Here is a 26,795-nt window from a genome sequence, read left to right as displayed (position 1 = left end):
CCTTCTCTAAAGTTCTATCAATTGTGCTATGGGCGTGTTATTGCATGCATCTGTTGGTTGTTCTGCTGTGGTTGTTTTTACAATGTACTCGGATGTTGGTGTCTTATTGAAGTACGAGGCTTCTTTAGCTGCCGCGCCGGCTGCCGCGTTCCCCAATGAGACGGCGTCTGTGTTATGGGTATGGGCTTGGCATTTAACCACTGCTACTACCGATGGTTCTGCTAAAGCTTCTATTAGTTCATTTAGCAACGTGGCATGTTGTACAGGGGACCCGTCTGCTCTTCTGAACCCTCTCCTTCGCCAACGTGACAGCCCTGAGTGAACTGTGGTTGTAACATAAGCTGAATCTGAATATATGGTCACGGCACAACCTTTGGCTGTGTGTAACGCGCTGATTAGCGCAGTCAGTTCGACTGCTTGTGCAGAGTAATGTGAGGGGAGGCGTTTTTGTACAATCAATTCATATGTGTCTTCTTCCATGCGCACTAACGCCATCCCCACATGTTTCTCTCCTTTCTCTGAATTTATGGATGCTGACCCGTCTATGAAATATATTTCACCTTCTGTAAGGGCGTTTTCGCTTGCTATGGGAATATCATCGCCCTCTCCCTCGTATGTGCTACAATCGTGTTCCTGTAAATCCTCAGTTGTGCATGGCTCTGTAATGAAGGTAGCTGGGTTCACTGTTTTGGATCTGACCACATGTACATTTGGACTTGATATTATTATGTCATAAGCAGAGGCTCTCTGTGTTGTGAGGGTAGATTTTGATCTTTCCAAGATAGCAAATAACAAATGTTCCGCATATAGTGTCACTGAACATCCCATTACGATCGTGGCACTTTTCTCAATGGCGAAGGCCGCTGCAGCGAGGGCCTTTTCGCAAGCAAAATGTCCCTGCATTACTGGGTCTAATATTCCACTGTAGTACGCTAATGGTTTGTGGCCTAGCGATGTCTTTTGTGTCAATACTGCTGTCATTAATGTTCCATTGCTGTGTGAAAACAGGAAAAATTCCCTTTCATAATCTGTATTTGCAAGGACTGGGGCGTCTGAAATAAGGTTTTTTAATCGAGAGAATTAAGCAATTGTCTCCTGTGTCCATTTTATTGGGACTCTGTTCTTTTGTGCTTCTTTTAGTGCTTGTAGCATTGGCCGTGTATATGCTGCGTAATCGAGGATCCACGCTCGGCAATAGTTACATATGCCAAGAAATTTCTGCATGCCCTTCACTGTTTTTGGTATGATAATGTGACGAATGGCTGCTGCTCTGTCTGGTAATATTCTTTTTCCGTCTTTAGATATTTGCTGGCCGAGATACACAACGTCAGCCAGGCAGTATTGTAACTTTCCTTTGTCCACCTTGTATCCCTTGGCAGCCAATACGTTAAGCAGTGTTATCGAGTCTTCTCTACACTCTTCTTCTGTTTTGCTGCAGACGAGTAAATCGTCTACGTACTGTATTATGGTGCCCCCTATGTTGCCAATGTCTTCTCGTAGTACTCTGTTAAAAATGCTCCCCTGTGGGAGTCTGCGATGTTCATATCTGTTGTTTCCTAATGTAAAAGCTGTAAGGTACTGTGGCTCTGGCGCGAGTAGCACAGAGAAAAAGGTATTTTTCAGATCAATGACAGTGAAGCAAGTTGCCTCTTTTGGTATACTGCACAATATTGATGACGGGTTAGGCACTAAAGGGAACTCTTTTTTGGATGACGTCATTGAGTGGGCGGAGGTCCTGGACCATTCTCCACGCCCCTCCTTTTGCTTTCTTAATTGGAAAAATCGCTGTGTTGCATGGGGAAGTTGATGGCACTAAGATCCCTTGGCTTAGGAGTGCATTAAATGTTTCTCTAATACCTTCCTCTGCTTCTTTGGATATTGGGTATTGTTTCACTCTGGGTGCGAGGGCACCTGGTTTCAGTTTTATTTTTATGGGAGTTACCTCATGCAACAATCCTACATCGTGTGGTCCCGTAGTCCAAATTTCAGGTGCTACCCTGGCCATGTCTTCTTCAAATATTGTCAGTGGGGCCTTTATGTTAGCCATGAGTGGGTTGTGTATTTCTCTGTATTGAATCATAATGTCACATGGTATGCTTATTTCCATTATTATTTCTCCATCCCCTTCGTAGTCAGTAAACAATTCTTCATCAGTAATATCTTTTAGCATTATGTTTGGCTCTATGCATAGCACACTTCTCCACTCGGGTCCTTGCGTGTCCAGGCCTATGACCACAATGTGTTTGTTGGAAACTTGAACTGCCTCAATGTCTATAGACATAATTGTGCCTGGCACTACATCTGTTGGTGTGATTGGGCGGAATATGAAATCGGATGGTATTCTCCACTCTTTTGTGTTATTTCAGGCACTACTCGGGCTAATACCTGTATTCCATAGACAAACATGTCCATGTCAATGGGAATCCCTCTTACTGCAACTTCCTTTGTAATCGTACTTATTAGCAAGAGTGCCCGTACGGGGCATACCCCTGGCGTTGAGCACACTATTGCTCTTTCAGTAAAGGCTATGGTCATGTTTAACTTACTGAGTAGGTCTCGTCCCATCAAATTGATTGGCGCGTCTTCGTAATACAATAAGGGTGCACGCACTGTTTTTCCCCCCACTGGTACATCAAGATCTTTTGTATAAGGAACTTTTAAAATAGCCCCAGAGAACCCATTTCTTCCAGAGAGCTAAAACCGCCCTTCCGTGAGGCATGATTTTTCTGCTCCAGAGTCTACCATAAAGATAAACTGCTTGTTTCCTATCTCTGCCGCCACTAGTGGTTCCTCATTTGCACTTTGTGTGGTGGATAGGACTTGACACGCAAGTGTTCCCTGTGGGCTGTCCTAGTCTTGGTATCTTTGCTGACCTGGCATTGAAAAAACGTTGTCACCCACGACCGTTACGGCGGGGTATGGTGCAGGGGCACCGTTTGCAGCTGCTGCAAAAGGGTTAATGTTTATGTTCCCTACTGGATTTTGTCTCGCCATGGGCTGTAGTGCGTTTTGCTGTTGTGGCTGCTGCTGCTGTTGCTGCTGCTGTGGTGGGGCTGGCTGTCTCTGTTGCATTTGGGGGTCATAGCAGTATTGATCCTGTTGCCCCGCCCTCCCCATTGGAGCTCCACAAGGGATACCTGGGTGTGGGCAGCCCCACCCCTGCTCATTGTTCATGTGCTGTTATTGCTGTTGAAAATACCCTGATGGTCGCATTCTACAATCTCATGAATAATGTCCCCATCTTCAACGATTCCAACACAACCCCTGTTGTCCTCCCCTTGGTCCTTGCCCACCATACCCTCTGTTTCCCATTCCTCCGTATCCTCCCCTTTGATCGCGGTCCCCACCTCTTCCTTGGGCCGGCTTGTTCTGCCACCTTGGCATGGTTGTTCCTCTCCGTTCCACTGTCCTTGGTCCTCTCCAACCCACTGTGCGGCTATCCCGACGGGCCTTCCCCCCGCGTTTTCTTCCCCTTCGTTTCCTCTGTCTGCTGTTGCACTGGGAGTAATGGTGGCGACCTTCACTAATTTCTTCTGTACTAATTTCGCTTCGTCAGCCAGCCTCTTTTGCGTGACCTCCTTTTCCTTCTCTTTGATCCTCCTCCAGTGGTGTACAATTATGCTCTGAATTTCAGGCCACCCTTTGGCTTCGATCCCAGCTATTATGTCCAAGGCCTTCTGCACCTCTTTCGGCAACCCCTTTTTAATGATAAAATAGAATAAAGCTGTTGATTGATTCCATGCCGTACCAGTTTCGCTTCTCCATAAATCTTGCACTCGCAAAATGAATTGCGCAGGATCCTCATTCTCCTCCATTGTACACTGCATCACTACATGTAAATCTGGAACGTCTGGAAATGCACGCTGCAATGCATCCCACACTTGTGCTCGAACATTGTTAAATGGTGATCCATCATCTCGGTCACAGCTCATTGTTACTCCCGGGAACCCTACCCTTTCCCAGATTGAGTCTGCTTGGTCCCCGATTGCTGAAACTAACAGACTTTTTACATCACCTATAGCTAACGGCACGCCTGCCGTGTTCTCCTCAAATACATGTATCCGCTTACCTGCCCCTCCCGTCAGCGGGGGGAGGAGTTTTAACAGGTTTTTTTGTCCATTTGGGCCCACGGAATGTCATTTGGCCTATCTGCTCCTTTATGTATCAGTGGCATTTGTAGTTTTTGTTTCTTTCCCGTTCTGCTTGTCTTCCCTTTTTTGGCTTTACTTACCAATATGTTTCCTATCCTCCCTGTTCGTTGTCTTAATCTACCTTGCCATAATGGTGGCGATAGTGTGTCTGGGTAACGGTGGTTTGGTAGCGGGGATCCCTCCGCGGCAGCTGCCACTTTGTATTCATCTAAATCCTCCCATATTTCTTCTATTTCTGACTCTAACTCGTTATTATCCTCCCAGTTTTCCTTGGGTTCACTTCCTGGTCTTCCACTCTGGTCTCCACTTTGTTGTCTCTTTGGTGTATCTGGGCATATAATTCTCACTGGCTTGTTATTCAATTGGAACAGGAACTGTCCTGACTTGCACTCTTGTTCTTGCCTCTGCTATGATGACATCCCTTGCGATACTATAGACTGCCCTAATACCGAGGCTGCTGGGGTTGCATTGCTTGCTGCCCAGATCGGAGGTGTGAGATCTGCCAATGATAGCGGGGGGTACCTCCCCTCCTCCTGGCAGCATTTGCTCTTTGTCACATAAAGTTCTTAACCGTGTTATTTCCATTTGTGCTTGTGATAGCTGACGGTTCAAATCACCTGTTAAACGTGTTACATCCACAGGAGGCGCACTCGTGGGGCCATACAGGCCTCATTTGTCATATGGTGGAGGTTCGGGGGCTGTTGCCCCGCTCTGGGCAGTGGCGGTGGGTAGTATATACAGGGGTTCACTAAACCCTACCGCTGGCCTAGTCATTAAGGGGTAGATTTTTGTTACTTCGTTTTCGGTTGTAGTTGTTGAGCATTCCCCTTTTGGTGTCCCACCCACTTTTTCTGCTTTTCTGTCATTCGGTTTGTACCTACCTCTGCCGTGGGGGAAACTTCCTCAAACATTCGCCATAAATCTAACACTTCTCTCCGGTTCTGTAACTGTTTCCCTTTGTATCGCGCTAGCAGATGTGTTGATACTAAGTCCAACACTCTTTTGTCAAATGATCCTCCTTCTGACCAAATTGGTGTAACCCTGTCTCCCTTTATCTCAGTGATCCACTGATCGTGATACTTTTGTATCCTGTCGTTATAAAGTGGAAGGTGCTGGCAAATATGTGCTAGTTGTGTTACTCCCCCCATGGCAATGTTTCTTTTCCTTTCTTGTGTATTCTAGTACCTTTGAATCTCTTCCCACCTCTAACTTGGAATATCAATTACAATATGCAGAAATAATACTTTCTTTATCAATGCTCACAATTACCATATGTCACATTAGCTTTCTGAGATGTGTTACCTGATCACCTCTCACAGTTTATTTCTTCTGCTTTACCTTGTATTAATCACAAATTACTTGTGTTAAAATACTTTAGCGTGTTCAACAAAACATATACATAAAAGCAGACCAACAAACATATAATCATGCAACATACACATGCACTGCCTGCGCGTGTTTGTTCTTTCCCTATTCCCGTTACTGACCCTGTTTTCTCTTCTTCCCTATACTACCTACTATTTCACATTCACTCCCCACCTCTTTCACCTTTATTATGTCTCAAAATTTCTTACTTCCATGGAAAAAGAATATTCTAAAAACTACTCCGAGCCTACACGAGACCCCTACTATTTTTCTCTTTATCTCTATTTTGCACTTGGTCGGGACAAAAGCTATGCGGCGCCGCCTTCTACCCCCTATGGGCTAGGATACCACTTCTCTTCTTCTTCTCACCTCTTACAACACCTAATGGCCATATAAAGGATAGATCAGAAAAGCCTCACCGTCACTCACGCAGACCCTATTCTTGGCTACCTTCCCTTTATTACTATTTCCCTTCTTCCCGTATTTCCCCCTTACCTTCCTTTGGGGTCTTTGCAACCGGGACTCCACGTGTTCAGTCAGGTACTCCGAGGGTCGCCGCTCGCGGCCGGACCTCGCTCAGGTCCGTCTCCCAACCAAGCCGTGGCCTGCCTTGGCGAGCAGCTTTTTCGATCGGGAAATCGTCAACCGGGAACCCTTTCTTCTTGGTGTGCACAGTCTGGTCAACCGTGGAGGCGATGGTTCTGCTGGGGGGCGCCCTGGATCTCACTGCCGGGCGGCGCTGGCCTCAAGGCACCTCTCTAAATCACGTCGGGGTCACCAAAAATGTAGGTGCCTTTCCCCGTCTTACTACGTGTGAGAGAAAAAGAAATAAAATAACAGGCAAAACCCCTTGTCGGGGAAAGAGGCACTGAGACCCCGCTGCAAGAGTTCAAAGGATGGTTTATTTCTCCAGCTAGGAAATAACCCAAAAAACTCTTACATCAGTGCCAACATTTATATTAGTTAAACTAACTCTAACAAAAAATACTAAATGGACCCGATTGGCCAGACGGTGTGGTGCTGTAGGTGTGGGTAGCATCTCTTCCTCCTGGTTGGCTGAGTAGCTGACGGACGTCAAACATCTTGTGCTCCATGCAGGTCAGGGTCCGGTCACTGTGGTCACTACCTAAGCTAGTATTGTTGCATACTAAATGACAAATTATTTAAAACATTTTACGGTACTTGTCACATTTCTACATAAGTTACACACAATGATTATTGTCAGTACAATTGGGTCATTCATGGCTTTAATTGAAGGCCTTGACCTTTATTGCGCATGTAAAAGAATCAGGCTATGTTTGCATCTCTTTCTAGGTTTCAAATTCATTAATGCAAGTAAAAGCATATATAATAATAAAAATGCTTAAGGTTAGTAGTGGGTGTGTTGGGTGGGTTTCGCAACACAGGCGAGGGTCTGGCACTTGAAAGAAATACCCTACAGGGGGTGAAGGGTCAGAATGGCAATAAATTGTTTTAATGGGGGTGGGTGGCTTGCACGTTTATGAGAACGAATCGAGCAGAAAGTGCTTAGCTCATCTTGGTTCACATGCCGGTTTTCAGGCAAACAGTGATCTCAGAAGAAGAAAACTGTAGCATATTGATTGTTGCAACTTTCTCCAGCCTCAGCGTGAGAATGGAAGCGCAGAGCTTTTCCTTCGCAGGGGGAGTGCAAGGGTGGGGTCCAGCCAGCTGCCTGTGCGCCTTGTGTGTGTGTCTCTGTCCTTGGCTGCTGCGGTGGAAAGGGGAGCTGAGCATTGCTGTACTATCGCAGTGAGGCCTGTTTGCCCAAGATGGAGTCGAAAGGGGGCACAAAAAATGGATGCCCCGTGTCCTGCTCAGTAGTCCCATCTATGCAGCAGTCAACCGTGGTTAACTTTACATAAGGGCAAAGGGCAATACCACTACCGGAGACACGCGGTCCAAGCTTTGTACTGAGGAGCGTACGACGCGAGGGGGCCTGAGGACCCCTCGCTCCCATACACTGCTAATAGGAGATTGTTTGTCATGTCATCCAGCTTGGTATTATGTCCCGCTTCTTTGAGAAAGCCAAAAATAATCAAGAATGGATCATATTTCCTCTTCAGGCCATCCAGGCCATATATCCAAGACAGCACTTCCCTCCAGTATACTTGTATAAGCCGGCTGTGCCAATACATGCCTTCCAACTTCTCCAGCAAACTGAATTATTCCTGATTACATTCCGTCCAAACTTACTTTAGGGTAATGCCATCTATGTATTAGTTTAAGGATGTGAAGTTAAATTGTGTTGCTAATGAGACTTGTCCCAATGAATTACAAAGCAAGGACCAAAGGTCTGAATTCACTGAAGCGCAAACTGGTAAACTTTGGTTTGATACTGTCAAAGACAGCTATTTTACTGCGATGGAAGTGCAGGGCGGCATTCTCTTATGACAATTGGCTTCAAGACATGGTATGGGCGAATGATAAGGAGGAAAAATATGCAGGCCTCATGCCGCCGTCGAGTCAGCCAAGAGATATTTGGAGCGGCTTTCGGCAATACTTAGCACAATGAAATGTAGAGGAGGGAGGTGAGGAATCTGTGCCATGAATAGTACCATGTAATGTATGTGTGTGCTAAAAATGTTATTTGTTATGTCGCTCTGTGCTTACCTTGCCCAACGAACATATGTGCAAGTTAAATAAAGTAAAAACGAAATACTCCTACCTCCCGTCCCCTTTCCTCATACTTATGGGACATCTCTCCGTCCTGTGGGACGGGACCGGAGCACTTTGTAAAAAGCATCCAAATTTTTTCCAAAAATGTGTCCTTCCTCTCTTTCTTGCGCAGGGCCCGGCACGCGGCCGTAACCCCGGCCATCTTGGCTCCGCCCCGCGCATCGCCCATCAGTCCTTTTCTCTGCTCGATCGGGGCCGGACGCTCTTGCATCCTCTGAGGTTTTTCTTCCCTTTGTCCTCTCTGGCTCTCGCTAGCGTTCGTTTACTGGTCTGTCTATGTCGTTCAAGCTAGACTTTCCTGATTGTTCATCCTGTCACCGTCGCTTCGCGAGGGCGGATCCCCATCCTCTATGTTTAGAGTGTTTGGGTCCGGATCACCGTTGGGACTCCTGTTTTTACTGTGACTCCCTTTCGGTCCGGGCACTTCAATGTCAGTTGGAGCGGTGGGAGGAGGTGTTCCGATGTACTCATCCTTCACATTTTCAGGCGTTCATCGATGTGAAGAAGAAACGCCCGGTAAGTTCTTTACTTTTCAGAGCACCCCGGTCGGGGGATACCTTTTTTTTGGGTTCCTCTCGGGCCGGGAGGGGTGTTGATCGCTCTGTCACCGGGGTTCGCCCTGAGGTGCCCTTTGGGCCTAATAATTCTACCGGAGTTTTCTCAGAGGGTCTCCGTAAGGGGCCTGTGAATACCCGAGTATGCTCCGAGGCCCCTCCTGTGGGGGCTGTTTGTAGACCCAGTTCTACTGAGTCGTGGGGTACCGGAGCTCACTCTGAGGCCTCTCTGTCGGCTTCCCTCAAAGGTAAGACCGGGGTTCGCCCCGAGGCCTTGGCTGGGCTTGTTTTTACCGAACGGATGTTCGAGGCCCGCGCAGATAAGGCTTTTTCCGGGCCTGGGTCCGAGGTCCCTCGTTCAGAGGCTAAAGCTACCAACAGTTCTGAGAGGCCGGTCAAGGCTTTGTCGGTGAAAGCTGTTGCTTACCGTTCCCGCTCTTGTGGTGATACCAGACCTGTTGAGGTGGCAAAGAAGCAAAGTTCTTCTTTTACTGGCAGTGCCGAGGTCCTTCCTTCGAAGGCTCAGTTGGCGGTTGGTATGTCACAAAAACATTCCAGGCCTCATAGTACCGGCTCTGCCGAGGTTCCTTATGTTAAGGCTAAGATTTAGACCCCTGATCCATCGACGGGGATCCCTGCCTCACTACCTCACGTTACCGCAGTTCCCCTCAGATGAGGACAAAATGGCGCCCGTTCCCGCCATGACTGCGGCGGCCATTTTAGGTGCTACCCCTACACCATCGGCCTCTGTTGTAGGGCTTGGTCCCTTCGGTGAACCTAAGTTCCCTTGTGCGCATCCTTACCGGCCGGTTTATGATTGAAACGCCCGGATGCCTCTTCCGCACAATGTTTTGTTGCCCGCGGGGGCGGCACCTTTGATTTATGTGGATACATTGGTGGAGGGGCCGGTGTGGCACCCTTCCCCACTACGCCCTTGGATTTGTCCACCTCATGAGAGGCCTCCTCAGGTTCCTAAACAGTTTCCGGAGGACGCCTTTTTTGGTAAATTTCGAGCGCTTATGCGCACCGACCCCATGAGGGAATATTTCAAAGGGCATTTCAGGGAGATATGTCCACCTACGCCTTCGGCTCCACCCGTTCCTCCGGTGGTTCCCCCGGGGCCTCCCTTGCCCGTGGTGCCTCCCCCAGCTCTTTCGCCTTTGCCTCCATCGACCCCAGTGGACAAGGCAGTGCCTGACACTGCTCAGCAGGATCCTGACCTGTCAGATGACCCTCAAGGCGATCAGGACAACGAGGAGCTTCCCCGTTCTATCAGAGCTTTTCATGACCGGGTACTGGACATGATGAGTTTCTTAGATGTTCTGGTGCTGAAGGCACCCGCTCCGCAGGAGGGAGTGCTTTCTGGGGCGTTCACCCTGTCTCCCTTGGAGCGTACCGGCCTGTTCCTGCAGAAGGATGTTCTGGCCGAGGTCCGAAGAGTCTGGGAAAAGCCACACTCAGGACTTTTTGTCAATAAGAAGATTGATGCGAGGTACAGGCTACATTCTTCAGAAGAGGTGTCCCTGTTGTCTTGTCCGCCTCCCTCCTACACAGTGGTGGCTGCGGCCACTTTGCAATCCAGATCTGCAGCATTCTCTTCCACGACGGCTACTCAGGTGCTGGGTAAGGAGGACAAGCTCCCTAGGGAGGAAAATCTTTGCCAACTCGGCCTTGCAGCTCAGGCAGGCCAATGCTGAGTTGATATTAGCGGGAGCTAACATGCAGATGCGGAAAGGTCTGTCGGAGTTTGAGGAGCACATCCCAGTCGAGAAGTTGGAAGACTTCAAGGGTGGCCTATCCGATGCCAGGGTCTTGGCCCAGGATCTCCTGGAGGCTGCGGCTCATCACATAGACACCTCGGCTCGGGGCCTTATGCTGGGGGTAGCCAGCATAAGGCCCCTTATGCAGCCAAGCCTGCCTCATGGCAGGCATGGCTGCATGCCACTAAATTTTCAAAAGAAGTGCAGGACAAGGTGTTGGACCTTCCGTTCGATGATAAAGAGCTCTTTCATTCTACAGATGTAGAGCTCACCAAGGCGAAGGATAGCACGCAGACAGCTAAGTCATTGTCTGTCCTGGTTAAGGCTCCTTTCAAAACCCAGAGACCGTTGTCACAAAGTCGACCCTTCTCTGGCTTTAGGGGCTTTCTCGACCGCAAATCTCGCAGAGTGGATACCCCTGCGGGGAATAACCGCCGTAGGCAACAACGGACGCGGTTTTTCTCCCGCTCGTCAGACTCCTCCTCAGGTTCAGGTGGCACCGCCACCGATAAACCTACTAAATGAGGGTTTTCCACGCTCGCACAAGACCACGGTGGGAGGACGCATTGCGTCTCATTGGGAGGCGTGGCAGACCATCACAGAAGACAGATGGGTCTTGTCAGTCGCTCGAGCGGGCTTACGCTTACCTCTACCCCATACCCCACCCTGCAACCCTCCTTTTCAGATGTCGGGCTCGCCCTCCCTCAAAGCCGAGGTTCAGAAACGTCTGGACCTCAGAGCTGTGGAACCCATTCCCCTCGGGGAGCGAGGGGGGGGCTTCTACTCCCGGCTGTTTACAGTGCCCAAACCCAACCAGGCTGGCCTGCGCACCATCCTAGACCTTTCCCAGTTCAAACTTTTCCTACCCCAAGAGAAATTCAAGATGATTACGCCCAGCCAGATACGCTCCTCCTTGCAGGCGGGCGACTGGCTCAGCGTTGTGGACCTTCAGGACGCGTACATGCATATCCTGATTTGGAACCCACACAGGAGATATCTCCGCTTCTCTTTGGCAGAGGAGCACTTCCAGTTTCGAGTGCTTCCTTTTGGCCTCAGCTCAGCGCTGTGTGTCTTTACGAAGATGATGTTGGTGATTGCGGCCTATCTTCGTCTCCAGGGTATACATGTGTATCTGTATTTGGACGACTGGCTCTTACGCAGCCCTTGTCCGCTAGCAGCAGCGGGCAATCTCCAGTCTCTCCTTCAGCTCCTGTTCCATCTTGGGCTGCCGGTGGACTGGCGGAAATCTTCCATGACAGTCTCGCAGGACCTGATTTTCCTGGGTTTTCGCTGGAACACGATCGACTGCAGAGTGTACCTGACCGGGGACAGAATGGCGGATCTGTTAGCCACGTGTCAGATGTTTGTGCAGTCGGAGAGCATGTCGGCCTGGTGGTTCCAGAGGCTTCTGGGCCCCATGGCCTTGTGCGTGCTGGCTCTTCCTCTTGCTCGTCTCAAGATGAGACGGACCCAGATGGCTCTTCGGAGTTCCTGGCATCAGGCTGTGGACCCGGATTCCAAGCAAATAATGATTCCGGATTCCATGAGAGTGGACCTGGACTGGTGGTCATCTCTCAGCAACCTGTCGGTGGGCGCGGGGTTTCAGGACCCGGCCCCCATGGTGACGATCATGACAGACTCCTCCCTTCTGGGGTGGGGTGCAACGTTAGATCTTCTTCAGGTCTCGGATCTCAGGTCGCCTCAGGACAAGCTTCAGCACATAAATCATTTGGAGTTTCTGGTGATCTTTCTGGCGCTCAAGGCGTTCAGACCGCTCATTGCCAACAAGGTGGTCCGCATACGCACGGATAATGTGGTGTCAATGTATTACATCAACAAACAAGGGGGAACGAAGTCTCCCCCCCTCGTGGACCTGTCTATCCAGATATGAGAGTGGGCCGTGCTTCATGGTGTCTGGCTGCTTGCAGTACACATCCCGGGCCAGCTGAATGTCACAGCGGATGCCCTCAGCCGGCGGACAGTGGTCAGCTACGAGTGGGAGTTGACGGCGGAGGTCCTCTCATGGATTTTCTTGCGTTGGGGCACACCAGAGGTGGACCTCTTCGCTACGGTGGTAAACACGAAGCTTCCTCAGTATGCCTCCAGAGGGGGGCTGGGAGCCTCCTCTATGGGGGATGCTCTCGAGATTCCATGGCACAACATGAGAGCTTAAGCCTTCCCGCCTCGGACTCTGGTTCACCGGGCAATTTGGAAGTTGAAGAATTCGGTGAACTGTTCCCTTCTACTCATAGCCCTGTGGTGGACGGCCAGGTTTTGGTTGTCAGAGCTTCAACACCTGTTGGTGTATCCGCCGATCAGGTTCCCAGTAACTCCCGATCTTCTTCACCAAGCGGAACAGCAGCTGTGGCATCCCTCCCCTCAAACGCTCAGCTTGGCGGCATGGTGCCTGAGTTCAAGTCTTTAGAGCATCTGAATTTGTCTACAGATAACATGCGTATTATCCAGTCAGCCAGGAAACCCTCGACCAGATCCCAATACAGGAGTAAATGGCTCATGTTCTGTCATTGGTGTTTGGAGAAGAAGTTGGATCCAAGGGTGGCCACGATTGACACGGTGCTGTCCTTCGTGTCCTCCCTAGCAGAGTCAGGGGTTCATGTTCTGTCATGCAAGACTTATCTCTCAGCGGTTTCCGCTTATTTTTCTACAGACCAGTGTTCTTATTCCGTGACTAACCCTGTTGTGAAGAGGCATTTTGCTGACTTGACACGCCTCTACCCTCCGGTTCGTAATCCGCACCCGCCGTGGGACCTAAATGTGGTCCTGACGGTGCTGTGCCATAAACCCTTTGAACCAATGGCTACTGTGGACCTCAAGTACTTGTCCTGGAAATTGTCCTTTTTGGTCGCAGTTACGTCAGCAAGGAGAGTGAGTGAGCTCCAGGCATTGTCGGTGGAGCATCCTTTCTTGGTCTTTCACAAGGACAAGGTAGTCCTTCGGACGAACCCGGCCTTTCTGCTGAAGGTTGAGACTGAATTCCATCTGAATCAGTCGATTTCCCTACCGGTCTTTTTTCCGAACCCTGCCTCTAAGGCTGAGAGGGTTCTACACTGTCTTCATGTCCGAAGAGCTCTCAAGTTCTACCTGGACAGGACTTCCGAGCTTAGGGGTTCTTCTCAACTTTTTGTGACCTTCGGTAACCCTCAGGGCAAGCAGGCGTCTAAGGCAACTATTTCTCAGTGGATCGCCGCCTGCATCACGGAGTCTTTCACCGTCCAAGGGCTGAAACCTCCTAAGGGTATTCATAAGAGATGTCCCATAAGTATGGAGGAAAGGGGACTATGGACTAGGAGTAAGGTGGTCACTACGGTGAGTAACCTGTTAAAAACATTTTACTAATTTAAATGTTATGGTAGAGGTTGAGGATTTTGTAGTACAAACTAGAATACATTGGGGCAAAGTTATTCAGGTTGATGATGACAGGTTTTTGATCTGGAGCAGTAACAGATCTAATATTCCAGGCTATCAAATTTAACTTTAAAATCTGATGTCTGCTTGCGGTCCAGAATAGTGTTAATTCTATTTGAGAATATTTTAATAACGCAAGTTAGCTCATGGAAATGTGCGGTTTTGGTCTTGATTTTCAAATGGGGGAGAGGGGACAGATTTAAACAAGTCAATTATAATGTAATTTCTTTATTTGACTCGTCCAACAAATTCTCTGCTAACATAATTTTAGTGGAGTTGCAACGCTAGGAAAGTAACTGTGAATGCTTAGATTTGTTCCAATCTGGCTTCAAGAATGCAGTCATGACCTCCCAAAATAGTGTTATATTGTTGTTGCTTGCTAAGAAATCGAGACCGTGTGAGGTCAGAAACCAGCCGGGCAACGGAGACCTATGCCTAATGTCTCAGCTCTTTGTATTTCTATCTTCATTGCTTGTTACATTGATACACTGTATTTGAATAGCAAACTTAATGTTGAAATTAGAAATGATTGTTGTTCCACTGCAATTATTTTGACGGTTTAACTAAAAAATATAATTTTTTGAAATCACAAATTATTTGTGTTCTGCTGTAATCTCTTCAAGTATTTCCTCTAGGAAATGTATTTGGTAGCTTAACTGTGTGGAGTCTACACATATGAGTAAGAAATATGTGACTTCCACTGACAAGACCGTCAGTCCTAACAATGACCTCCCCAATTATACGGGCACCGAAAAGGGTCTAGAAATTTGCATGCACCTAAATCAGAGATGCAATTTGTCCATACCATAGAGGGAAGGACAACCCCCTAGTCACAGTATAAGAAATTGAGAGCCTGCAGAAGAGACATTTACTTAGCATTCATGGATATTTCAAAGGCTTTCGATTGTATGAATCTGACTACACTCTGGCAGAAAATGTTAGCTATGGGATGCCCGTTTGTGAATATTTTGGCTGCCCTCCAAAAGGATACAAAAATTAAGATCAGACTAAATAGACAAGTAGCCCGTACCAGTTGGATCAATACAAATTGCGGACTCTGCCAGGGGTACATTCTGGCCCCCTTTTTAAATAGTATTTACATCTGTGATATGGCCCAAATTGTGCAGAAGGTGCAGGCTAATTCCCCAGGTGTGGGAAACATACAGATACAGTACCTAAACTACGCTGACGATATGGTGATGTGCGATTTGACCCCAGTTGGGCTTCTAAGAACATTTAAATCTTTAAATGTGTACTTGCTTGAGTTAGACTTACATTTAAATATTGTTAAATTGAAAATTCTGATATTGAATGCCGAAAAGTCCAAAAGAAAAAAGTTTAATTGGCACATTGGGGCTCACGATCTTGAACTGGTTAACCATTTTAAATATTTGGATTGCTATATATACTAAGGGGAACATTGTCTATTTATACGACCTTTACAGCTTCCTTTTTGTCAGCAGCTGCGACAAATCGATTTTATATGTGGATGTTTTTCAATTTGACCTGTTTTGAGGTTTTACCACCAAACAATGTTGGCGAAACACATTTTTGGTTCCGAAACAGCAGATCAAGACATAGCTTGTCGGAAGCCTGAAGCCATGTTGCGGAGGAAGGTGGTATCCCTGCCTGGCTTAGTCCCTATGGCTGAAAAACTATATGAGGTGGCCATAGGGTCTCTCCAACCCTAGGTGGATTGGAAAATTTAGCAAATCTATTAAAGTATTTTACTTCCATCGCAGGCATCCTTATTAAAGAAACTCCAGACAGAGTTAGCTAATACCTCATGCAAAGGGGTAATGATCAGGAAAAAAAAAAATGAGTTGCTTTTAATGAAAATTGATTCCTCTGTTGAAGAAGTATGTACAGACCCAAGGAAAACAATGCAAAAATAATTTAGGACTGATTGGATTTACTTGGTAAAGCATCCCTAGCATGATTTTATTAATAGTGTTTTGGTTTTGATTAGTGTTTTGATTTTATTAATAGTGTTTTGGGGTTAAAGTGAAATTTGTTTTTGACTAGTGATGTGGTTATATCCAGAGCACAATTATGTCGATATTGCAATGCGAAAGTAGAAACTTTGAATCATTTATTCATCGATTGCTCTGGCTTAATGGATATCCGTAGGAGAAAATTAATCAGATGTATGCACCGTATTGAACATATTTCCTCTGATTGGTTTTGGGTTTGAATTTTAAAAGTCAATGAGATTTCCTTGACTATTGCTCTAATTGTGCTTTAAAAAAGTTGTATGAAATTGTTTTGTATGATTTTAGGGTTTTGATTGTGTGAAAAGATTTTATCCAAAATGTATCACAATAAATAAACAAACAGGGAATTGATAATAAAATCTTAGTTTATTTATAAACTTTCTTTCAGACTATTTGATTAAGTCTTTGACCCCAACTAAAGTTAACTTTGATGATTTGGCATCTGGAACGTTCAAAACCACATCCACAGAACTAGCAGAATCATTTGGGTTATTACCTTAATAGGAAAACACAGAATCAGGACTTCCATGTGAATAGCGTTATACATTACCTGGTGAGATATACATTGTTATGTCATTACTAAAATTGGAGACATAGATATCTAAATATCTAGTATTGAGACAGATGTAATGAGAGCTAAGAAGGTAGTGGTAACAGAAGTGAAGAAAGTGGTAGCAGTGATAGTAGAGGACTGAAAGATAAGTGGTGATAACAGTCAAGAAGCAGGTGGTAAGACCAGAGACGTAGGCCAGTGAGAGTTAAGGTTCCTTTAAATGTTCTTTTTCATTATTTAATCGATAGTGGTTAAGCATACACTTCACTGGTGAACAGTCTTTTCTTTTGCTTAGTTGTATCTACCATTACCAATTCACGAATAATTAGTAACACCAACTTGTAAGTTATGTCCATTCATAACTCAATTTGCAATTATGAAAAATAAATTTACCGTAGGCTGATTGCCGACTCTTCAGCTGATGAGTGAAAGCACAAATTGACTTCTCAATGGCTGCAGCCATCTTCATCTCTTCCACCCAATAAGCACAACTCGGTGGTTCAGACTTCTGATAATTCCTGAAAATAATCAAGTGAGCCATGGTAGTTGCATTCAAAATGAACATATTCTTCCAAGACGTTCTTATGTATTCAATACCCAGTAACCCTTCTTCCTGTTCACTATGCATTCTTGCTTCATTATTGTGGATGGGCTTGTGTATCCACTGAATGGCTAACTCCATGTAGGTTTTTCAAATATTCACAATAAATCTGTTAAAGAAAATATCACATATTATGAATTTTATTAGACATTTTTTCTGGTAAGTCGGAAAAACTGCCTACAGTTTACTCTGTTCAGTGGGACAAGTCAAACCCAAGATTAGACCCAAAATGTGTGTCCAGTACTCCTTGTGTTAAGGGCTGCTAAACACGTTGGAGTTCCTAAGTAAGCCTTGAAAATGATCTGCAGGATGCAGAGAATCTTCTAGTGAATTAGATTCTGGTAGCTTTTCAGGTACCCACTTATTTTTTTACCAGCCTCAACCAACCCAAATCTCCTTTACAAGCAATTAATCTTTAGAGAAGATCTGATAAGGACAAGGAGGTCTGGGCTGAATTGTGGGAAAAAATATAAAATAAATTAAAAGACTTCAGGAAGGGAGAGAAAGGTTAGGGGTGGGAAAGGGCGGGTGAGGCAGCTTGGGGTGGGTTAACAAGAGGAAAGGGACTATGTATCAGTGAATGTTATCCAAGTAGGCAGCCCTACAGATAATGGGTGTATCGGCCACTTTTACTCCCTAAAAATTGGCAAATACTCCCAAAAAATTCAAATGGGAGTACAAATAATCACTACAGAAAATAGGAAAAAGTTGTGTAGAATCTAGTGCCCCTGTTTTCACCCTCACAGCTCCATGGATATGGTTGGATTAGTAGTGCACATAGTACCACAGGAAAAAAACACTATTTCAACTGCCTGATTGTAAGAAGTAAACATGCATTTTTTTAATGTTATTTTTAGTTGCATTTCTTAAACATTAACATTGGGACTCCAGCATAGTCCCTCGTCCCTTCCCTCTCCAACCTCCCCCTTACCCTTTCCCACCGGCTGTATTTTTGTAGAGCGTTGATATTCCCTCAGAGTCCATCTAATCTTATTTGAACATGTCCAGTATTCTGATTTTGTGTGGGCACCACTGTAGCATATAGTCACTTTGTAGGTATTCTAGCGCCATCCCCAAGTCTTTTATAAAGTTTTGGCGTGCCCCTCGGATTTTATATGTTGTACGCTCCATTGCTATATGTTGCCATACCCTCTGAAGCCATTCTAGTTTCGATGGAGGTGTGTTCTGTTTCCATTTTTGAGCTATGGCTAGCCATTCGGCCGTTAACAGTCCCATAAAGTTTCTCTTTTGCGTTTTTGTCATTGTTCTATCCCGGGGGTCCCACATCCCACACATCCACACCTCTTCTCCTAGGTTTTCTGTTCCCTTAAACATTTCCTGCATTTGGGCTCTTACCTCTGACCAGTAGCCCTGGAGTTTTGGACAGTCCCACCATATGTGTCTCCAGTTGCCTTCCGCATCACAGCCTCTCCAGCAATTGATTTGTGTGGTGTTGAACATTCTGTGCAGTCATTTCGGAGTGTAGTGCCATTGTATCATTATTTATGTCCATACTTCTCTTGTCTGGATCGCCCGTGTCCATTTGGGAATTATATGCCATACATATGTCCATTGTTTCTCTCGAGATCTCCCTTTCCAATGTGTTTCCCATCTCTTCATGTATTGCCATTTCGTCTCTTCCGACTGGGTATTTAGAAATCTGTACATGGTTGAGACACATTTTCTATCCCCTGGTTGTGACAGGATGTATGATTCGAATGGGGTTAGCGCTCTTGTTTTATTCTTGGGGATGATAGCCAGTGGTGGAGTTGTTCGTACTTATATTTATCTATTTCTGTGAGGCCCAGGAGTTGCCGGCATTCTATGAACGTTCTAATTTGTTGGTCTTCAAACATGTCCCCCACTTTTGTGCACTCCGCTTTTATCCACTTCTTATATGACCCTTTTTCTGTACCCGGTTGGAATTCGGTGTTCTCAAATAGCGGCATGAAGGGGGCCGGATCGATTGTCAATGGTCCTTTTTTTGTTGCCCTGTTCCAGATTTCTAGTACTGTACTCAGTATCTCACTAGTGCGAACATTTGAATGTCTATTTTCCGGTCTTAACCATAACATATGCCGCAGGTTTGTCTTTGCCACTGCCCTGTCTTGTGCTTCCCATAGCTTCTCGGATCTGTTTGGAATCCATTCCCTCAGTCAAAACCCACATCTGGGCCGCCTCGTAATATTTTCTAAAGTGTGGTAGTGCCATGCCTCCCATTGTCTTTGGAGCTGTAAGTGCAATATTGGAGAGTCTCAGGGTTTTGTTCTGCCAGATCTATTTGGATATTATCTTGGAGAGTGCTTTGAAGAAGGAGGGCGGAATTCGTCTGGGGAGTGCCTAGAAGTAGTATAGCAGTCTGGGCAATCTCGTCATTTTTATGACTGTTATTCTGCCCCACCATGTTATTGATAATGGGTTCCACCTTTCCATGTCTCTTCTCACTTGTTCCAGGAGGATCCGGTAGTTCCCTGCGTACAGGCCTTTGATTGTATCAGACAGCGTGACGCCCATGTATTTTACCCCTTCTTTCGTCACTCGTAGGTGGAGTTCTCTTGCTCGCTTGTGGATTTCTTGTTCTTCTCCATCTAGAGCCATTACCTCTGACTTTTGCTTGTTGATCTTCAGTCCGGAGATCGTTTCATATTTGTCTATTGTTTGTATGAGAAAAGGCAGTGTTTCCTCCGGGTCTGCCAGGGTCACCACCATGTCGTCTGCATATGCCGCAGTTTTGTGGGCAAAACATCCCATTGGTATGCCTTTGATGTTGGGTGTATCTCTCATTTTCACCAGTAATGGTTCTAAAAATATTGCATATAATAACGGGGAGAGTGGGCATCCCTGTTTTGTGCCCCTTTCTATCTTATCTTAATCGTGTCTGATAGTTCTCCGTTCACCGCTATTCTGGCCGAGGGTGCATTGTAGTTGGCCCCTATCAATTTTATGTATATTTTGCCCGAGCCCATTTTCTCCATGATTCGAAACAGTAAGGACCACTCTACTCGGTGGATTGCTTTTTCCGCGTCTAACGCCAGTACTGCTGCTGGAGCTTTGGTGATTCCCACTTTCTCGATCAGGTGGACGATCCGTTTAATATTATCATGTGTTGTTCTGTTAGTCACAAATCCGTATTGGTCCTGGTGTATCAGTTTAAGGAGGAGCGGTGTGAGTCTATTTGCTAGTATTTTCGGGTGCAGTTTGGCATCCAGATTTATTAGGGCTATGGGGCGATACGAACTCGGATTCTCTGGGTCTTTCCCTTTTTTGTGGAAGACTAGAATGTTTGCTTCGTTCATGGTGTTCGTGATATTATCTGTATCTTTGAAGGTGTTATAAAGATCTGTTAGGATGGGCGTAAGGGCTCCGATATAGGTTTTGTAGAATGCTGCTGTGTAGCCATCCGGCCCCGGGGATTTGTTTTTCGGGAGTTCTCTAATTGCTTTAGTTACTTCTTCCGTCGTGATTGGTTCATCAAGCTGCAGTTTCTCCTCTGGTGATAAGCTTGGGAGTGTTAAGTCCTTCAGATAACCTGCCTGGTCCTCTTCTTTTGGTTTATCTGTTGTATACGGCCTTTGGTAGTATTCTTTAAATATTTCTTTTATGTCTTTCGACTGCGTTCGCCTCTGATCGTTCTCATCTCTCAATGCCTTTACCATCTGGCTTTGTTGTTTGCCTTTTATTTGTCTTGCCAGGAGTTTGTCCGCTTTGTTTGCTTTCATTGCGTACCAGTGTTTCAGATGTAGTAGTTAGTTCTCTGCTCTTTTTGTTCGAATGGAATCTAGCTGCCCCTGTATGTGTCTGTAGGCTCTCTTCAGTTTTAGGGTGTGGTTGTTTGACATTTCCTTTCTTATTTTCGCTAAGTTTTCTTCCAGTTCTTCTTCCCATTTCCGGATTGACTGTCCTTCTGCGATTTGAGTGCAATCATCTGTCCTCGCGTTACCGCTTTAAATGCTTCCCATGTTGTGGATTTCACCACTTCTGGTGTGTCGTTCCGTTCAAAATAGTCTGTTATTTGTGCTCTTATCATCTCTCGCGTTACAGGATCTTGTATGACTGACTTCCCGTGGTAGTCTCCATCGCCATAAGCCTGATTGTTTGCAACATGTGGGGATTGTTATGCTCAGAGGTGCGTGGTCTGATAGTGATATGGGTCCCTTCTCTACATCCTGAATCTCCCCTACCAGGCTCGCCGAAGCCCATCGATCCTTGAACTTGTGCCATGACCATGGGAGTGGTACGTGAATTCCGGGGTCGTGCCCCTGACTCGCCTCCACACATCTTCTAGAGCCAGTTTCCCCATGGTGTTCTTCAGCGAATGCATTGGGTTTCCCTGATGTGAATGTTTTGGGTTTGATTGATATTCTCTGGGGTCCCATGCTAAATTGAAATCTCCAGCTAGTATAATCTCTCCTTTTGTAAAGTTGTCCAATTTGTTCAGAGTGTCCTTTATGAATCCGTCCTGGCCTGTGTTTGGAGCGTATAGTGTTGCGAGTGTCAGCCGGCGGGTTTCAATCTGGATTTTTACAAACAGGAATCTTCCTTGTTTGTCCGCTTGTGTTTCTTGGATTTGCACGTTGAGAGAGTTGGCAAATGCTATTAGTACACACTTTTTTTCCCCATCATTAGCTTGTATTATCTGATTGTAGCCTTTCAGGTGGAGTTTCCCTTTTTCCTTCTTCTTAATATGCGTTTCTTGAAGCGTTATTATTTCGTGCTTCTCTTTATGTAGCTAGTGTTCCACTTTTTTCCTCTTAACTGGGGAGTTTAATCCTCTAATGTTATATGTTAGGATTTTCAGCCCCATCGTGCTATGTGTGGTTCCTTTCTCTCGTGGCTCTGTAGGGTAGATTCTAGATAGTGGCAATCTGTGCCGGTGGCTTTCCTTTGCCCCCCCTTTGTAACCGTCCCTTAACTTCCCCTAACTTCCCCCCATTCTTAACTCCCCTCCCCTTGATTCCCCAACTTTCCCCCTGACCCCCCCACCCCTCTCGTAACTTCCCTGAGGAGGGCTCTGAGCGCTATGATCGCTTGGGCGTGTTGCCCTGCGCGCCATGCCCTTTTCAAATCAGATGTAACTATGGCGCGGGGAGTCCTAAACCCCACTTAGTCTATCTTGCGATTCCAAATTGGTCCCAGCTCGCCGCTGCTGAATTACTGCCTGAGATCCTTTCCAATCTTCGGTGTTCCCTATCGGAATTTTAGGTGGTCTCCATATTCTTATTTTCTTTTTGAGGTTGACGTACCTTATTTTGTATCTTGAGGTTTCGGGGGGTGTCTGGATTTTGGGTTTATTGAGTTCCATCCTCTTGGGGAGCACTTCTGCCTTGTAAATATTCTCTGCTCCTGACTTGTGCCCCTTCCTTTTCTTGTATATTCATGAACCGTTCCCCTTCCTCGCACGTGGTCACACTGTTTTGTTTCCCCTCCCAGGTGAAGAGCAGTCCAAAGGGGAACGTCCATTTGTAGCAAATCTAGAGGGAGGGCCGTCTGTGCTAAATCTTTGTACAGTTGTATTTCTGTTCCATTCATCCTTATGTGGTCCATCGTCCGTGCTTTACGCAGGATCTGCTCTTTTTGTGGGTATGAGGCCATCGCCACTAGAACGTCTCTGGTTCTCCTGGTTCTGCCGTACGGCGTGGTCCAACCCTGTGTATCCTGTCGATCTGTATCTCTGTTGCTGCTTCCTCCTCTATTATATCACAGAAGACTTGTTGCCCCGCCAGTTTGAGGACTTTATCCTCTACTAATTCCACCAGGTTTTTGATTCGTATATTGGATCTGCAAAATCGATTTTCAAGGTGCTCACATTGGATTTCTAGGTTATGGGATATCCTCGCCAACCTCTCCAGCTTTTCCGCATATTGTTGTGTCTCGTCGTCCAGGTTCTGTACTGACTTTTCCAAAGTATCTGTTCTCTCCTTTAGCTTCCCTATGTCTATTTTCAGTTCCTGCACCGCTTGTTTCATTTCTCCCTTCATTGATTCAAATTCGGTGTGCATGGAATTCATGAACTGTTCCTCGAACTCTTTAAACCATTCTTTCATGTCTTCCTTGGTAGTCATGTCTGCGTTCTCTTCCTCTTCTTGATCATGCTCCCCCTTTCCTTTTTGTGTCGTGTTCTTCTGGGATGCTGGTGTGTTCGTCCCCCAGATTCTTTCTAGGTTTTGGTCTTGTTTAGGCTTGACACACGTGGCCTGTGCTTGCTTGCCCCTGGATTTGGACATGTGTGCCCCCGCAGTCTGTGCGTGTCTCGTTCGTTATGTTCCGTATTGTTGTATCCCTATCTGTACTTGGAGATGGCGGTATTCTCTCCTCTGATTCCAGTTGTCTTTCGGTCGTGTATGGCTCCTCTTTCCTCTAGTGATTTTGCCCCTGCTTGGCCTTGTGTCTCTCTTACTTCCCTACCGTCGTCTGCTTTTTCTTGAATTGGGCCCTCCTTGGAGTGTGGTGCTGGTTCTGTGGGTCTACTTTTACTTGGTTCCACTCTGTTCCTTCTGGTGCAGGATTTATAAGTTTGGGGGCTAAACCACCCCGTTAGTCTCTTGTGCCCTTATATGTGCTCTGCTCTGGGGGTTCGGGGAGGTCTCCCGTTTTGGAGTTCACTGTATATCCGTGGGGGGGGGGCGATTTCTTTATCTGGCCTGTGTGGGGCTTATTCGTTCTGAGCTTGATCCCTTGTGGGTCCTTTCGGTGCCCCCTCCTCACCTTATTGCCCCTTCTCGTGTGGGGTCTCTGCGTCGCTGCGAGGGGTCTTTCGTTGTTTCCTCCGTCCTATCCTGTGCTCGCCTTGTCCTCTTCTCTAGTGGCTTCCTTGCTGTAGCGGCCCGGGTTAGTTCTCTGGCCTTCCCGCGTCTCTTTTCTGGACTTGCTGCATGCTCGCTTCTGGGGTCCCCCGCCGTATCCTGGTATCTTGCTGGTTTCCTGGGGTCTCCGCCTCGTCGTAGGGTGTTGTTCTGGCCCTGCACACTGCTTCCGTCTTCCGTGAGGGGCCCTCACCTTCTTTTGCCTTCTCAAGGAGTTCGTCCAGTGCCGTCCATATCTCCTGCTAGAGTCCTCCGGCAGCGCCTGTGGTAGGTCCTGTGTTCTTTGCTGGGGCCCGGTTTCTGCTGAGTGGCACTGTCGGGGCGTTGGTGGTCTCCGTTGCATGGTACCTCCGCTCGTGCTTCTTGTTGGATGGGGTTTGCCCTGTCTCTGTCTCCCGACTTCCCTGCATCCGTTCTCGCTGGCCACGTATGCCGCGCGGGATGTTCCTCTCCCTTCCGATCCGGCTGGCGGGGTGCTTTGAGCGGGTGGATTTGCTGTTCTGTCCCCGCTGCCTCTGGCCGCCACTCCTTCTCTATGATGTTTTCCCTGGTTGTAGTCCACTTAGGCTCCGACTCAGACTGCTTTCGAGCCCGCTGGGCTGCTTATTTTCAATCTTTAATATCGCAGGCTTGAGCTGGGAGACAGAGCACCACTCACGCACGTCTGCCCAGCTCAGCCGCCATCTTGGAATCTAAACATGAATTTTTAATGTGCATGAATAACTAGGTGCAAAGAAATAAATATTACAAACACATTTCTGTTTTTCATTTAAAACTTATTTTTACTCGCGAGTAAAATACTCCCACTTCCAAATCTTATCTGGAGCACTGCAAGTAGCACATAACATTACAGTCTTACAGTCTGCAGCAGGATATCTCAGTAGATCAAAACACCAGCTACAGAGATCTATCTGTAACCTGCTGGTCCCAGGTTTGTTTCTGGGTAAAATAAATCAATGGTACAAATATATCCTTCTGACTACCCCCAACCTGTTTTTCACCCACCAGTACCTGCACTCTTGACTTCCCTACATGTCAGCTTTCAGCAGAGCAACTGTTTCCCTCACCTGTTCGCGACTTTAGTTATAGCCATGTTACTACACACCTGGATCTGTAATACTCCATTACTGTCTATGTCTCTAAATGCTGTACCCTATCTATGTGCAATTGCTCATATTCTCCATGTATGCACTTTCTGTATTTTAATGTATTCTACTGTATTCATTGCTCATGTCTGTGACATTCTACCTGCCTTAAGAGCGCCCAGATACCCCTGGGACAGGTGCACTATATAAGAAAAATAAACAAACAAACAAAAATTACTCAGCCTCTCATCCTTCTGAAGTTAATCAAATCAGTACAGTTGAAGTGGGGAATTATAAGATTGTATGTTAGACTAGGGTTCAATGAAGTTTCATCATGCTGAGTTTGATTCCATGAGGTTATTTTGGTAACAATAGGGAGAGTCTGTGGGTACACGTAAATGATATTAGAAAGGCCAGTTAGACTGAGATAGAGTTAGTCACATGTCAAGCATTCGCAATGTGAACTCTGACATTCGAAAAAGGAATACCATTACATCAGGTAGAATAGAAAAGTTATGAGCTCCGTACAGGGTTGGATTGGCCCCTCGGCCCGTGGCCCGGCCGAAATTGTCTTCTGGGGAGTGGTGGCCGGTTTCTGCCCACACCTGGGCCGGTTTTGACAACAACAAAAACATTTGAAAAATAATTTTTTAGAAAATACAAATGATTATTTTTGAAAACAAAAATACCTGCAACAACATAATTAATCAAAGCAAGGTAACACATGGCTTTGATGATTTATTTGCATGCATGATGTGTGCATCATAAATTATGATGTATGCATCATTCACATGCAGCCTGCAAAGTTGAGGGGCAGGGGCCGCCGCCGGCTGTCACTGTGCCGCCACTCCAGGGGGCACGTGCCCTCTGGAGTTGCTGTATTAGTGATAGATATGTATTAGTGATATTAGTGATAAACGACCAATTTTAGAGTAGAATAAGCATCCATTTCGGACTTTGGGCCTCATTACACGTTGTGCGGTAGGGATTTAACGTTACCGGTAAGGGAATACCGGTATCGTTAAATCCCCATGCCAATTACGACCCGTCTCACCGATATTAGCGGCACCGCTAAGTACGGTGCCACTAATAGCAGCTAGTCCGCGTGCGCGCGACCATCCATCCCGTAAATAACGCCATGCCGCTAATAGCACACCATCACAAGCCAAGCGGACATGCTAATAGCAGCATGGTAAAGCCCCCAAAACCCCTTACCGCCATGGCGCTAATACCGGCATCGCGAACCACCCGTTAATAGAACTGAGCATTGTTCCCACCTGCCACAGGTGGACACAATCAGCACAGGTGGAGGCAAGAGACACTGTGGCAGCACAAAAGGAGCACACCACACCCCTTCACACACCCCTTCCCACACCAAGATGGTTCCAATACTAGCAGCATTACATGGGCTGGAGGACATGATTGCAGTGCAGCACCAACAACAACAGGCAGCACAGAGGATACGCAGGAAGAGGAGGAGGGCAAGACAGGCGCAGCAAGCAGCACCAGGGCACCTAGTCATACCACAGAGGCAGCCACCAATCCCCAGGATCAGAGCCAGTCCATTTAACCTAACCCCTGAGCAGATACACACCCTGTACCGTCTGGACCGGGATACCATCACCAGCATTGTGGACATGATACATGATGACATTGTCAGCCTCATAGACATCCGAACTGCCATCCCCCCTCTACTCAAGGTGGTGACTGTGCTCCACTTCCTGGCCACAGGCACCTACCAGCATACAGTGTGGCAGATGCATGGCATCTCACAACCAGTATTCTCACGCACACTGAACCAGCTAC

At 46.7% G+C, this 26,795-nt stretch overlaps 1 protein-coding gene across 1 annotated transcript in view; it reads right to left on the bottom strand.

Annotated features, from left to right (window-relative positions):
* The window catches only part of LOC138549874 (peroxiredoxin-2-like), a 1,255,072-nt gene that overhangs the window by 55,906 nt on the left and 1,172,371 nt on the right, over positions 1–26,795 (bottom strand). Inside the window, exon 7 of the mRNA XM_069642369.1 lies at positions 16,894–17,018. Coding sequence (XP_069498470.1) covers positions 16,894–17,018 — 125 coding nt within the window. The remainder of the gene's footprint in view (positions 1–16,893; positions 17,019–26,795) is intronic.

This window comes from Ambystoma mexicanum, chromosome 1q, assembly GCF_040938575.1.
Source record: "Ambystoma mexicanum isolate Mex_15411 chromosome 1q, UKY_AmexF1_1, whole genome shotgun sequence".
NCBI classification, from domain to species: domain Eukaryota; kingdom Metazoa; phylum Chordata; class Amphibia; order Caudata; family Ambystomatidae; genus Ambystoma; species Ambystoma mexicanum.
The sequence above is the reverse complement of the archived record's forward strand: the minus strand, read 5'-3'. Positions and strand labels throughout refer to the sequence as shown.